Here is a 15751-nt window from a genome sequence, read left to right as displayed (position 1 = left end):
AACGACCACTGTCACCACTGTCAGTCCCTTCAGCACTAAGAACGATAAAACTGGCTAAAACCGTACGGTTCTAATGTGGCACCCTGCCTGTGTTTCTATACTGAGTTGAGAAAAGCAACATTTTGATGCTTAAGTGTCACATTGCATGGCCTTGTAATCACTGAGCAAATTACAGAAAAGCAGCAAAAACATTTCCTTAAGCCAAAGAACTGATGTGTTCATGTGGACAACAGTGAGTACGGACTGTCTGACACAGTGTAATTGTAATACTGGTATGTAACCCCTACTACCTTGTATTAGTTATTAGCGAGCTTTGGGAGTTTCATAGACCTTCAACATGACACTAGCTTAACTGAACCCAATCTGTGTGAGACCATAAATATTTTTCGACAGTTCCGTCTTCTCCATCATTGACACTGGCCAATAAACAATCCCACAATCCTCCACTGTCCACATGGGACATGCATATGTATACGTTTCAGTGTGCTGTGGCCTATTTATTATTCAACGTAAGCGCACTGACAAACAGACGCAAATGTGTGCAGTCACCCTGGCGCGACATGTTTATCGAAACATCTTAGACATTTGACTTGATGTGATACATTTCCCCCTCTTCAGGGCCTGAAGCCGTTTTACTCAGTAAAGCAACATGGTGGATCAAAATCAAAACATGATGTGGGAGTTTTGAAGGCCTCAAATTCTGCCAACACGCAAGATTAAAACACACAACCACACTAGTGCCATAAGACCCAGAGGGTCTCAGGTACCTCACTGCAAGACCACCCCTCATGATAGTGCAAGTGAGGTCAGGGGTGTTATCCCCATCTCCTCCGTTTGGTAATGAGATCCCACAAACTGACAGGGTGTGTAAAACAGCACACCCAACACCGCAGGTCCTACAGACTAAACAACCCCAATCGATGGTGGAAAGAATTGTTCCTCGGAAAAATGCAGCAATGCCAGAAAACATAAATAAAAAGTGAGTCCGAGGGGCCTGGGCAGGGAGGCCCGTGGAAACATCTGTTGCATAATTAATTGAGTTAGTCTTGGGTGGCACTGTCATCACCTAGGAATAATTAGAAAGGCATCGATTCTGATTGTATTTCCCTCTAAAAAAGGAAAACAGAGTGGTCCAATACTTCATATGAGGTTGGTTTTTAGGGTAAAGTTAAATTGAGACTTGACCGGACTTATTTCCACCATTGTAGTGGTTGGAGCAAGTTCACCTGCTAAGTACAAGCCAAAACTTTCAAGTCCCCACAGGAAAGAAAGAGAGAAAGAGGAACAAAGTTGCCGAAGGAAGAAAGAAGAGAAAAAACTTTACGTGCGATTGGTTTGAATTAGAGAGTTCACTGATCTGGCTGCGCCTGCTGTGATGTCTTTTTGCTAAAACGATACATCAGCTGTGTTACAACTGCATACATCTCACACTTTGGCAATGGTTTTGTGGGAATTTGTACAGTTGGTGTGTTCCCGATACACAAAACGTCTTTCATATGCACTTGGCTTGACTTGAACAACGTATTTTAAAATTCTGTCATTATCAAAAAAGGTTTTTAATGGCGCAAAACACATGGGACAAATTACGCTATACAGCTGAAGGCAAAGGCATACATGCAAAAAAGAATGAGCGCTGTAGTAGGGAATCCATTCACATCTGTATTTGTCACCATGAACTCTGAACACGTCAACCTGAGAGGAGCAAGGCCTGGGACTGTGAGTGAGGCTGAGTTTTTGGTGGATTCAGCACAGAACACGCACGAACATATGAACGTACTGTGCTGCCTTAAGGAAAACATTTGTGCTGTTGACGACAGGTGTGCAAGTCTCGTCAAAGCTCGGAAAATATCCCAGCGGACCACACATGCATCCCAGTTAACTGGTGACGCCTGAACTGCCCTGACAGTGTTGGTGTTAGAAACACGTTACACTAACATTTGGAAATGGTATGCTTACTCTCCAATTATGGCTGAGGTTTGTGTTGGCTAAGGCCGGCAGTTGTGTGATGATTTGTTTAAAGGGGTACGGTCCCTGTGTGTGTGCGTGCATGAGCGAGAGGGAGAAAGAGTAATGTATTTAGAAAGAAGGAATTTAGAAAGTCCACACTAATTCCAAACTCTCATTCTCAGCAAATCCACTCGTAAGAGTCGTAAGCTCACCACCCAAATGATTAGGCTGCAGCAAACCAGCAGAAGCAAGAAACGCAAGGTTTGTTTCACAGTGTAGATTGTACCGATACTATTTACACTCCTTCCAGCACTGTTGTTGGTTATTGTGGTGGTAAAATGCTGGCTGTTGTCATATCCGAGGAGTTGTGACAGTGGAATTAATGTTGAAGACCACCACATGATTAAAAACATATTTAGTTATGTAATGACATTCTGGAAAACAATTATGGAATTATATTTACATTCAACTGGCTTGTTTCACTGAGCTACACTTGCTTGCTTCGTTAAGCTACAAATGACAAATATCAAATTGCACCTTGCGTATTTTGTCTCTGTCAATAACTGCGATTTCTATGGGTTAATATGATGGTCGGAAAATGGTCTAGTAGAAAAAGAGGGAAGGGCAACACAATACAATATAAACTGAAATTACCTTTTAGGGTCCACCAGTTTGTAGAGTCTACCACTGTGTGACTGCATGGCCAAGCTTTTGGTGGATGCCAAGATATAGACCTCACCTGGTGAAAAGAAAGATTGAGAAGAATGTGAGAATGTTTGTCAGTGTAATGTTTGTTAGAGTGTGTTATTATCCAAATTCTGTGTTGCTGCGTAAAATGCGCTCCTGCCAGCAACCTTCCTATGGCATTGCACTTGATACCATGACGTGTGGATGTTTTGAAAGGGGGAGTAGGGGGAGTGAGTGGATCCTCATGACTGGGACTATGTGAGTAATCTAATGAGCAGCAAGCCTGCAGCACAGCATCTTGCGAGTAAAGATTGTAAACATGTGTCAAAAGGACTGCCATTTGGGCCTGCAGCCCAGCCCTCAAATGAATCCTTCTCACAAATCAGCACCAAATGCTATCTCACCCTCGCAGAGCCCCCATGGTTGGCAGGCGAAAGGATAGAGCCCTGCTATGCTTGTTCTGGGTGTTTGGAACGAGGAGTTCATGTTCCCCATGATATTAGGCAGAGGGATGGTACAGTATGACGGAACACGAGCATGCTGTGAATCACAGAAAATCAAGAGTAACTCGAAGGTCTGATTTCCAGCAAGCTCTGCAAACTGACCCCATGGTTCTGATAAAGAGCAACTTCATCACCGAACTTGGCGCACATTCTAGATAAATGACCGTTTTTGAGAGCAGGGGAGAGGCCGTTACCAATGACGGCAATGTTAAATGTGTGGCTTATTTGAAGGAAGTGACTGCAAATGGAAACCGTACACACTGACAAATCATTCTGACCTTTGAATCCTGGTCATATCATCTGTCAGCAGCAAGAGAGAGAGGAAGTAATCTGTCAGGAAGCGAAAGAACTTTTGTGTCATAGTGGAATGTGCCATGGAGGAAAGGTATTTTGTAGTGGGAGTTGGAGGAGGGATTGGTTTTCCATGGTGACCCCCGCTTTGGCAGTCTCTGTTCTGTATCATTCGGATGTCTTCTTGAATTTGACTCTTTTCCTGGAAGTCATCTTCTGTATCCTCTTGTGAAGTGATAACTCTTTCAACAGCAAGGCAAAAAAGCACCCTGACGCTGCACCCCTTTTCTCACCCTTAAGGTTTTCCTTCTTAGTAGCAGGTTTTAAAAGCCTATTCTGTGAGTTCTGCAATAGAATTTTAGACCATGAAGTTTTTTCCTTTGAATAAAATTAATATTTTGATATTAATAAACTAAGTCATTAAGTTACAACAACAACAAATAACTAATTATTGCTTTGTCACTCAGTCTTATATGTACAAAGTAAAGAGTGACATTTTAAGAGAGGGTGATTGGAGGACCCACTGACCTAGTTCATCTTCGCCAAACCCCAGGATGTGGCCTACCAATGAGGAACCGCATGAACTGCTACTTCCAAGACAGAGTGGCTTCTCTTGCCATGGCCGGTCATCAGTAGGCCTCTGAAGGATCCTGAGGTTCCTGAAACACCAACATGGCAGTGGTTTCACACTTGGATCATTGATAACCTACCTGTCCTTTGTTTTTTAGAAGGATGTGGATATATTCAACAATTCTACAACTTGGTGTCTACAAACACCTTTACTTTTACATAAGGCAAAAACAGAAAGACACCGATGCTGGAGGCAGATAAATTACAAACCAGCTTGAAGTGTGAACAACATAAGGTCATGGGCAAATGACATGGCAGGAAACTTAATCTCAATTTTCACTGCAAAGAAATCCCTTTTCCTCAGTAGGGCGGGTGAACATGTGTATATTGGCACAGACAAAACCACCGGAAAGATGTCATTTGGCATTTGTAATCTTAAAGATTAGCACTAACTCCATAAAGCTGGGTTACAAGCACATCAGACCAAAAGGATAAGGAAGATCTGTAAGGACTTATTCTGTTTGTTTGAAAGTTAAAATGATTTCAGACTTCACTGTGTTGACATGCAACTGAGAGGGTTTGCTGTAAAACTGAACGGAACACATTCAAGGATAGCATTGTACTTAATGTAATAAACATACCCATTTTTGTCACCAAATACGTAACTTCCATAAAGCCTTCTTGATTGACAGCCCCTGTAGATGAATCCTCCTACTGGGACTGCACCACCAGTAGACCCCAAGTCGAAGACTGATGGTTCATTTTCTATTAAAACAACCATGCAAAAAAACCACATATAAATTCTAAAGCAGAAAAGAAATGGCATAGCAAGTCCATAAACCACTGTACAATTCTGATACAAAACACAAGTACCTCTGCCTACAGTTTGTATAGAGAAGTCTTAGTCACTCTAAGCAAACTTTTCAAGACAGTCAAGGACCATCATTCCGTTTTTCCAAGTAGTAGTAGGAATATTGACTTTGAAATACCAACCAATTAAAACATTTGCAGTACGTTTTAAAATGTGCCATAAAAATGACTTCAGTTGTTATGCTGAATAGCAGAGAGACCATTTTCTGGTTTATCATGGTAGTAAACATGAGATTTTGTGTATAGCAACAAAGGTTATGTCAGCTTTGGGAATGGCGAATATTAAAACGTTAGTCATTGCACTACACAGTGCAATTTAATAACATAAATCAGTCAACATGGTGATGCTCTAATAGTGTAAATGGGCCCACTCTGTAGGCTTTCTTTCTTGGACATGTATAAATGTGTTGGTGGAGTGTATGATAGGGTGGGGCAACACTTGTGGGGTGCCTAGTGGGGTGGGAATAGTACAACATTGCAATCCAAATAATTCCCTGTTTGAAAGGAAACTGCATTTTTGAGAACTTCTGGTATTGATTAGACTCTAAGTATTGAGAGATCAACTAATGTATTGGTTTATGTTCTTGAACTGCACTAAAGCACAGTCTACATGCACATTGTATCTGACGGCGATAAATCTTGTTCCTGGACACAAGCTTGTATTCCCCTAGCAATATTGTGCAAGCTGAAATCCTTTTGAATCATAGCAACTATTTATATAAAGACTTTCTCCTGCTTTGCTATGTTCTGCAGACACAGTTGGAGATGTCCCAAAGAACATGTTTCTCACATTCTCAAAGAATTCAGTTATATCCCTGAACACTGCAGCGTTTGGTTTTCAGGGAAAGCAAACAACACATTCAGGGAATGCACTTTCATTACATTAGAGACGCTGTGTGTTCACATCATAAACATGTTTTCTTCATCACATGAGAACCAAAGCTGAAACTAATCTAGATGATAGTAAAATTAGCAGGAGTGAATGAAGTTTTTATAATTTTTGCATTTCAACACCATATTGTGTAAATGTTTGCGAGTAAATGAAGAATCTTAGAACAAGCCGTTATTGTGAACTTTGATCTGGGACCTCACAGGCTGTCTACAATCTCTCAAGGCTAATAGTGCTAACTTGGCTAATGCTAATTGAAAGCTAATGCACAGTTAACATCCTATCAAACTGTACAGACATACCGTAGTCTTTCCCTTTACTGATCTGCAGGATCCTCCCTGCTGTTGTGTTTCTTCCAGTGGAGTCAGTGCACAAGATCAGGAGGCTCCCATTGGTGTCCATGCGAAGCTTATCGACTGCACACCTAGGACAGGACATTGATCTTATTGGTCATTTTCCTACCTTGTGTACACCTGATATAAACCAGCAGCTAATTATAAAGACATCAATGAGTCGATTCGTGTGTTCAGCATGGAACGTAATAAACTACAGTGGCTGCCCAAGCTGCCCAGTTCACCTGCTCTGCTGATAATTTAATATCACTCACCTGCCTGGATCATGCAGCCCATGGGCGAAAATTTCAGGTGGCTGATTGGTGCTGTTGAAGTATGGATTATTCCTGGGTATGACATATGGAGTGGAGCAGCATTCTGTGTCCACGTCCACCCTCAGTACAGATCCCGTGAAGTCACTGCAGCAGCAAATATCTCTCTTAGCAGGTTGGCAGAATCAGAGAAACTAGCAAAAGCAAGGTGTCCTACAGAAATGGATTGGTACCTAGATTGCATCCCAATTAAGCCTAGAATGTTCACCGGTATAAGCTGCAGTTTTTTTTGTTTTGCAATACTATTCAAATGAAATTAGGTAATTCATATATAATTTTGAGTTATGCAAGCAACTGTCCAACCCATGCTCACTGTTCTTTCATAATTACTGTTGCTAGCTTGGACAAGCTTTACAGAGAGTTGACAAAAATTCCATGTTCTCAGTGTATCCTCCCAGTGTGACTTTCACATATTTCCTAAGAAAATTCACACTTTAAACAGAAAAATCATTTCGAAATCCATTAAACACTGTAAATGTGAGTATTTTGGCTACAATGCTGTACGTTACAATTTCTCATTGTGTTGAATTAGACCTTTGATATTAGATACAACATCCTGTAAAGCTTGACCAACTTGGCAAGAACTGCTTCAAAAGAATGTCGAGCATGGATAGGTCACTCACATTTACATTCGATTTACATTTTGTAGTTGTTTTTTCCCAATTTTCATTTCAATGTCAAGAAATGACATGGCAAAAATGGTCAAGAATGTTTTTCTTTGTGCAAAACAAAACAAAAAAATACTTTTCATCCAATTCAAATCACAATAAAATATTTCACTGTAGAACACATGCAGCACTGAGTTAAAGTGAAAAGAATTTATTATTACTGTTGATCTGTTATTATTATTTAATATTGCTGGTGCAACGTCTAAAGGTTAAGCAGAATAACACTAAACTACACAACAGGAACAACTGTACAACGGGGGATGTCAGAATTTTAAGACATTTAGAGCTTCCATTCTGCTGAGTTTAGTGTTCATGATACAGAATATCTGAAGGGCTTGCTAGTTAGCTTGAGGTAAAGTAAATGCATTAAATCGAGAAAAACACTACTGAAGTTACTGCCCTCCATTACTGAAGTTGGATACCCCTGTATTACAGTGTTCAGAAGAATCACCTCAGACCATCCATCTCCTCCATATCATCCAGCGTGATCATGCCATCGCCCAAGAAGATGTGTAGTAGGCCATCGGGCCCGAAAAGCAGCTGCCCTCCTAGATGCTTCCTATGGAGCTCTGCCACTTCCATTAAGACCCGGGTGGTCCTCGTGTCCACCTGATTGGGGTTTTTCCTTGAGAGAAACATACGATGTAATATTAGACACAAGTATGAATACAATAAAATTACATATCTATGCCAAGTGATCTGAATTGTTCATGATAGTTGAACAAAAAACTATGTCACAAAAAATCTGGAAGAAAAATGTTAGTGGGCTACATATGTTTTTTTAGGGATTCTCTTGCACGCATTTGTTTTCACTGCAGTATCAGTGTTAGTGGCTTAAGGTGCATGAATTGAATTAACTAATCCTGCCAATGTCTGGAGGAAATTTCTATTTTCTTAAAGACAAAAATAACAGTTGAAATACATCACTCTAAATGGTTCTTACAGCTCCAGCTAACTTTTCAGTTGGGAATTACTCGCAGGTTAAAAATACTATGCCACAGTATCCCACCTACATAAAACTGCCAGGTTTTGAATTGCCATTTGAAAAATGAAGTCTTTAAACTGAACGCACAACTATGATTATCATCATAAAACGTAATAATTAACCTAGCTTAAAGTGAGTTTACTGAGTGTTTTGTAATGTGGCAGAGAATGCAAGCGCATCAGAATCAGAGCAGCAACTGAGCCTACATGATTAATTTGCAGGCTAGCATCTTAAGGAGCATTAGTGAAATTGTTAAAGCTCAAACTGTTGAAACTTATATTCTGTAAATAAATATTTTAACATAAATATGTTACAATAACCTGTTACATTCATCTTCTGGAAAACTGAATAAAACATTCCAACTGTATTCTCTCCATCTCCTTTCAGCCACTTTTAGTCAGTCTAAGATGTCAGAGGCCTGTGAGTGGTCCCTTGTTACCTGGACACTGTGTACTCGACCACACGGAGAATGTGGTCGTGAGGTCCGATGGCCCAGCGCTCCTGGTTAGTCGTATAGGAGACGTAGAGCTTTCCGTTTTTCTTGTAATTGGGATGGAATGCCAGGCTTAGCAAGCCCCTTTCATCTCCTCCCTGCAAGTCAGATGGGGAGCACAAAGAATCCAGAAGTTAATTATGTCCCTTTTTTTAAACCAGCGTAGGGCCAGGCCTAAAGCCAGGCCCCCTGTGTCCCTTTCTGTCCCTTCCTTTCTTATTCTCTCCTTTTCTATCTTGCGCTCTCCATATGGGAGCCAGTTACCCCCATGCCCTCTTGCTTTTTTTCTCCCCCCCCCTTCCTGCCTCTCCTTGACTACTGCATTATAAACGATTATAAAACATTTGACTTCCAGCAACCCCCCCCCCACGTTTTTTTTCAGCCACCCCCTGTCCTGGTTATGTGCGGCCCGTCTTTTGGGCCCCTCCCTGCAGCCTCCACTGCACAAGTGATTTGTGGGTGTAATCTTTGGGGGATATCCGTGAACGCAACGCCGAGCGGCTGAAAGAATTTATTAGCTCGCTGGCAGTTCATAGAGAGCACAAAAGTCCAGGAGTCAATCAACCCCAAGCCATCAGACTCCACCTCCCTCCCTCTCTCCCAAACCCACCCCCACCCAACCTCCCTCCCTCTCTCTTTCTCTGTTTTTTAATCCGTGCAAAATCTACGAGAGGAAGGGGGAAAAAGGAATAGAAACAGGAGGAAAAAAAAAAAAAAAAACTAAACAAAAAGCGAACTGCCAACTCCCACTGTCTTGGCAACATGTTTAGAAAACACTGAAATTGCTTGTGTAATAGGTAAACCTTTGTCTCACCCCGGAGGCAGCTACATCACTTGTCACAACTCTGGTGGTCCACTCATCATAGTCAGCTGTAATAAGCGGCTGTATCATTTCAGTCCCTGGGCAAAGCAATCAGGTTGGGCTTTCCTCTTTTCTTGTGCACTCCCTCCCTTTTCTTTGTAACAAAAATAAAAGGAACGAACAGAATGCCAGGCTTATGTGTTAAGAATGAGTGAATGAAGGTGTTTCAAGAGAAACCCCTGGCCTGTTCATGAATAAGGACTGCCGTAATTCGGCGCTCTGGGATGGGGATAGAAGACGGGTGGAGTGTTTTTGCACCACAATGAGCCGAGTGCTGGTCGTCCAGTAAACAAATACGGCATGCGTGGAATTAGGCCGTTTATGTCAGTCCTGCAGCATTCCTTCCCGATATCTCACAGGAATTAAGTAAAGAGAGGTCTTCTGTTGACTGCTTGATTTAACTGTGTGGTTCAGCACCCATAGCGAGCCAAAACACACAGATCATAAACTGGTCAGAGAGGCTCTGTTAGGCCGAGTCGAACTAATCCAAGTTGGACGAGCCAGTGGCACAAATGTGATCGTAAGGTCCGTGCCATCTCTGGAATGCTCTGGAGGAGAGTGTAAAAGATCTTTAGAGATTTGAATAATCACACTCGGGAGCCCTTTCAATCCAACCACAAAAGCAGGAGAGAGTTGTGAAAGTTGACGGATAAATAATGACTTATGGGCTCAATGCGCTTGAGCAGACTTTTCCTTTGACTTTTTTTTAATAAATGCCTGTTTCAAGTGCAAGTTAGCAAGTGCATATAGAATGCATATAGAAGAATGGCTTTGATTGCTAGAACTGCCTTGAAACACTTGACCCATATGTTGAACTTCTGATGCACTGACCTGGATCCCAAAATAAACAGCAGGGAGGTCAGGACAGGAATTCCACAGAGTTGTATGATCTCCAGCCATGGGCCACTGAGAAATGGCAATAAATTAATTGAAATATTAGCCTTCACTTGTGATTCTGTCAGCAAGTTGGTACACTCCAGTAATGACAGTGGGCCATAAGAAACAAACACTAGTTTCAGGTCTGTTTCCCTGCATCAACACTAACGGCCAAAGCCCTGCACAGTCTTTATGCCATTCATCATTAGTGTAACACTGAAATATCAGCAGAGGTGGGTTGCTGGCAGCCTTATGTCCAGAGAGCAGGTCTGCTTAATTGAAACGCTGGCACAAGTTGGTGCCATCATCTAAAGCCAAGGTGGTTTAACCACATATTTGCAGCCCCCTTGGGGATTTATAGGTTGGCAATCCTGTGAGACTTCTTTATGACCATAACGGGGGGACTTGGCAGGAAAGAGACAGGGTAAGATAAATATCTGCCTATTCATTTTAGCTCAGATTGGATTTAAACAAACACTGTAAGAATGAATGAAGTTCTGGTGAATTTGCAGTGCACTACGCCAAACCACATTCTCTTCACTACTGAAAAGCTATTGCCATTACTGTGGTAATGCAAACTGGTCCATTTGTTCTTAAAAAAAACCCCAAAACATGCTGTGTGTGTCTCTTTTACAATATCCGCAGAAGCAAGGGCAAGCAAGATGAGGCTGTAACCATCTCTCTCGCTCAGGATGTTAGCAAAATACCAACTAGAGCCAGCAACCGAGAACAAAATGTGCTACTACAAAATCTTAAAACATTCAAATTAGCTTCTTCACCTCCCCTGAATCCCCCATACACTTACTTATGTGACAAGGTTGCAAAGGTGGCAGAAAAATGCTCTTTCAAATGGAGAAAAATGGATCATATCTCAGATAATAACCACTACTTAGAGTGCATGCTGACTGGAGTACACCACGAATCTTCCTAATGACTTTGGCCGCACATACTTTGTTGTTTCTCAGGTCAGTCCTCAGACCATCTAAACCTTCCTCTGGAGCTTGATACAATGCGGGAGAAGTGTAGTGAGATGACAGTAAAGGCAGTGGTTGTTTCCTGAAGTGATCTGTTAAAAAAGGGGGGGGCTGAGGGGTGGAAGGAGGCCATTTGTCAAAGCCGGGGTACTTATCTGAGACAGGGCTGAGAGCCCTCCTGCACATCTGACTGAAAGCGCTCAACAGCTGTGTGTGTAGTGTGACAGAGAGCATGACATGCCGTGAACTATTTGTTTCAGCAAGACGTACTTTATTGCAGCTGGCTGCCCTTGCGCTGGCTAATATACTACAATAGAGCTGCACTCACATTGCCTACAGATGTCTTCATTGCCTAGCACGTCTAGCAGACACAACAGCACAGCAGTTCTGCGCTTTTGTTGCTAACAGTTCAACGTGCAACGAATCACGGCTAATCACCATCTCCCTTGCGCAAATCTTTTAAAAGATCAACACATGCTTTGAGTTTTTCCATGTTACTGGGAGGACTGGAGTTCATTTCAGCATCTGGAAGAGGCTGACTTGACGCGAGCCCAAAATGAGTTAATTGGCAAAGCCCTGGCAGTTAACAGCGCTCATGCTCTGCTCAATCCAGAGCCTGTTAGTAGCTGGGAAACCTGGTAAACACCCCACGCAGCTGTAACAGCGTGCATCCTTAAAGCAAGGAAGATCATTATCCTGCTGTCCCACTCATAACCCTGCCACAGTGGTGAGCATAATGCACATGAAGATGCACAAGCTTTCCTCAAACAGTGCAAACAATTCTCACAAGCTGATAGCTGATTGAGGTAAATTAAACGGATTAAATGTATGACTGACTGTGAGATGATACTCTTTAACTGTCTCATTTGAGTAGGATGGTTATGGTAAATAGACAAAGGAAAATATCATTATAAAGAGAGACAGGATGATTTATTGATTGTGAGGAGAGAGAAATGAACAAGGCAGAGAAAAACACGATCAATGGAGGACAAGAGGAAATTAGAGACAAGGTCAGTGGTTTCTAATCCTGGTGCTGGAGTAACCCTGCTTTGCATATTTCAGTATTTTCTCTGCTCTGACACCTCCCCACTTCAACTCCAGAAGGGATTGTTAATTAGCCAATTATCTGGATCAGGTGTGTTACATCCAGGAAAGCACCAAAACAGTTGTGAGTTTGGGAACCACTAGACTATGTGAACTATGCCAGCAATCTGAAAAACATAACACACAGCCGGGGAGATGATGACAGGGGGAAATGTGCGTGTGTGAGGAGAGACAGGAGATAGGGTTTCATCAGAGAACACCCACGGCGCTCAGGGAACCTCCCTCCAGCAGACGGCGCATTGTTTCCGAGCAGGTTGGCTTAATTGGCAGTAGGGGAATTGAGGGTCTGAGGAGATATAGAACATTAGAATCAAAGTCGTGATAAAACACTATCGTCCTCCGAGTGGCCAAACAAGGCTCCCAGAGGGCCTGGGGCCCGACTGCGGACACAAAGGGAGTAATGTCCTGTTGATGCTTTGCGTAAACAGGCAAGCTCGGTGCAGCTCCCTCTGATAACGGCCAAAACTTCACAGAATAGGGCTCCTGGGATTGAGACTCTCTTAATTGTCATAATGATTGTTTTATCCGCAGCCAATTATGTTTCATTACGATAAGGTGCAGGAGGCCTTCCCAACTGAGCTTTTGCATGTCCAATTCAAGGAATTTCATAATCGTTCTTTCTCCCTTGGAAAATAGGAATAAAAAAAACAGAAGAAGGATGCAAAGTACGTAAACTTCCTGTCAAAATGCTGGCTGTTTCCTCCATCTCCAGACACTTTCTCAAATAAACTCTTTCAAATGCACAAATGCTGCATTTGCTGTGGGGATGGATAAACATCCGCAATGGCACACGCCATAGCTGAGGCTGACAGACGCGTACAGGCTAATTCGACAGCTGGACATGTACGGGAGGGTATCCCATAATCATGTACCTAAACTTCAGACTTATGCTTCTATCCTTTGCAAACAAGGATATAAAGTTGCCTGTACTGGCACTGCACATGACAGCATGAAACCTCAAGTCATGGATTGAGAGTGCAACTGTGCATTGTTGCATCCAAGCTGTGATATCTTCCTCAATTCATGTTTCGCCCCAGGGCAGCAGGAACAGGGGTGAAAGCAGTGGATTCGTGGAAGTGCAAGCAGTGATTGTGTTTCTTTAAGGTTCATTTTTGTGGGAGAGCTTCAGTGCTCTCTCCACAGTTCTCGTCTGTGAAGGTGCCAAAGCAAACTGAAAGAGCGTATCTTTCAGGGCGAGCGGTAGCCTCTTGTTTTCTGGAAGTCAGACTTCCTTGATGGTGGGAGGCCAGGCTGGATGGATGTCAGATAGGTGCTAATTCCCCCTCAGAAGTACAGACATGTCCACAGCTTCCTGTCTGGAGCAAAACGGCAAAGCAGTGTGGTGTGTGCGAGCGTGTGCATGTGTGTCCCAGAGGGAGAGCTCCTCTCCGCTCTCTTCAACCCCTTCATTACAACCATGCCTGACACTGAATACATACACGTTTAGTCCTACCATACAAGCCCTACTGGCAACACAAGCCAACATTTAGAAACATGTCCTCACACACTCACACTGACCTGCACTACTGTAGGTGCTCTTTATATAGTGATATTACAGTCAACAGTATTGATATTAAGGTAATACTTTTCTGGCTTAATTTTCATTGCTGTAGGTCTCTCTCCTCACATTAGCCTAATTCTGATGCATTCATTGCCCGTTGCTATATCTTTTCAAACTCAGGGCAGCAAAGCAGCATTTTTAAAAAGCCAGAAGTGCTTGTCGTAGAGCATAACTGTTGAGTTATATTGAGTGAACTATATGTGCTACTATGAAGAGAAAAATATATCAGGATGGCCTCAATTTGCAAAATGATGCAACCAATTGGAAAGGGAGGTCACAGTTAGCTAAAAGTACATCACAAACCTGCAGAGTTCAAAGTTCTGTGGACTAGTGGTCAGTGACGGGCAAAATGCAGTAAAACACAATGCCTAGACTTTCACAATACAGAACATGCATCACGATATTTTGATGGACATAAGGCACTAGGAGTGTCACATTTAAGAACTGCCTTTAAAGACAGCAGATACAATGATTATTACCAGTGTTTCATATATTGCAGTATGCTTAAACAAGAGTGACTTTTACGAAAGCTTTATAATGAAACATGCAGTTGGGTTAAGTATTGACAACATTCATGATATACTTAGAAATGCAAAGTGTTTATCAAAATAACAAAATGTATCACAAAAAAAAAACAAAACACTGTCATAGTGCCCCTGTACTACGCACTTGAGACAATGATTGGCCTGTACCAGAGTGATGGAATGAGAAATGTAGGGAGAAAAGCAAACTGTCTCAACCGTGCAGCATGGCCGTTTATGGCTACTGCTGGAAATGGCTCACTTGCCTTTGTTTTGTCTTCACTGATGCGATTGCTGATGGCAGCAGCAGAATGAAGTCCAAAAAACACCTCAAAAGTGTAACAGGACGATGATTAGAAAGCATTTTTCCAAGTCCAAAAACTGGACCCAGCCTAAACTCGGCTGGGCATTACTTTCACTGTAGACAACTGCGAAGGCAAAAGGTCCTGAAACAAGCAGGAACTGCAACTGCATTAGAGGCGCAGCATGACATTAGCCAGACTCTGTGATATCTGTGGGCCACAGCCTTCAGGCATTAACTGAACTGCAAAAAATTGCAGAGGAGTCACTGATTGCAGAAGCTCAGTCTGCACTTTAACCTCACAGTCACTGTTTTATTTCAAATCCAGTGTGCTTGCGTACAGAGTCGCAACAAGTCAAAACTGTCTAAGCGTCCAATTGCTTCCTGACTTAACTGCAGTTATTGTTAATCAGATTGCCCAAATATGAATATGTTGTAAATAAGACAATCACCCAAAATGAACTTTGTATGGAAGTTTTACCTTGATCCCTGTCTGCACCAGTTTATGGATGTCCAAGAAGGGCTCTTTGAGTAGCTCCATGTCATGGGTGAGGACGCGGACGAAGCCCTCCTTTTCCAGGATGAAGAGGCGTTGAGACCCATCCCCACAGTGCACCACAGCCACAGGCTGTCGAAGCCCACTAAGGATCTCCTGGGCACAGTAGCAGTTGTGCTTGTGCTTCCTGATGAGGAGAGTGGTCAGATTAGCTAGGCATCAGCTAATTAGTATTATTTCAGTCACTAAATCAGGGACAATGCAAATACGTAATCCATTAAAAAAAGTTTTTTTCCCCAAATCAAATATCTAAATAACACACAGAAATCACTGTTTAAAAAGATTAACTGCTGTATAACACTGATAAATGTACTGTATTTATGTATGTATTCGATTCGAGCATGACTGGATTAGGGAGAGCACTGATTGACTGATCGCTGTCAAAGTTTGTTTAAGGAAGACATGGGGGGAAGCTGTGAAACAAGGCCA

General features: G+C 42.4%; 1 protein-coding gene across 1 annotated transcript in view; it reads right to left on the bottom strand.

Annotated features, from left to right (window-relative positions):
- LOC108429582 (hedgehog interacting protein) overlaps positions 1-15751 on the bottom strand; it is a 42299-nt gene that overhangs the window by 8750 nt on the left and 17798 nt on the right. The window contains exons 4-11 of the mRNA XM_017701430.2: positions 15248-15449; positions 8514-8665; positions 7541-7714; positions 6365-6508; positions 6060-6181; positions 4640-4763; positions 3957-4087; positions 2602-2686 (exon numbers count right to left, since the gene is read on the bottom strand). Coding sequence (XP_017556919.1) covers positions 2602-2686; positions 3957-4087; positions 4640-4763; positions 6060-6181; positions 6365-6508; positions 7541-7714; positions 8514-8665; positions 15248-15449 — 1134 coding nt within the window. The remainder of the gene's footprint in view (positions 1-2601; positions 2687-3956; positions 4088-4639; positions 4764-6059; positions 6182-6364; positions 6509-7540; positions 7715-8513; positions 8666-15247; positions 15450-15751) is intronic.

This window comes from Pygocentrus nattereri, chromosome 5 (genome assembly GCF_015220715.1).
Source record: "Pygocentrus nattereri isolate fPygNat1 chromosome 5, fPygNat1.pri, whole genome shotgun sequence".
NCBI classification, from domain to species: Eukaryota; Metazoa; Chordata; class Actinopteri; order Characiformes; family Serrasalmidae; genus Pygocentrus; species Pygocentrus nattereri.
The sequence above is the reverse complement of the archived record's forward strand: the minus strand, read 5'-3'. Positions and strand labels throughout refer to the sequence as shown.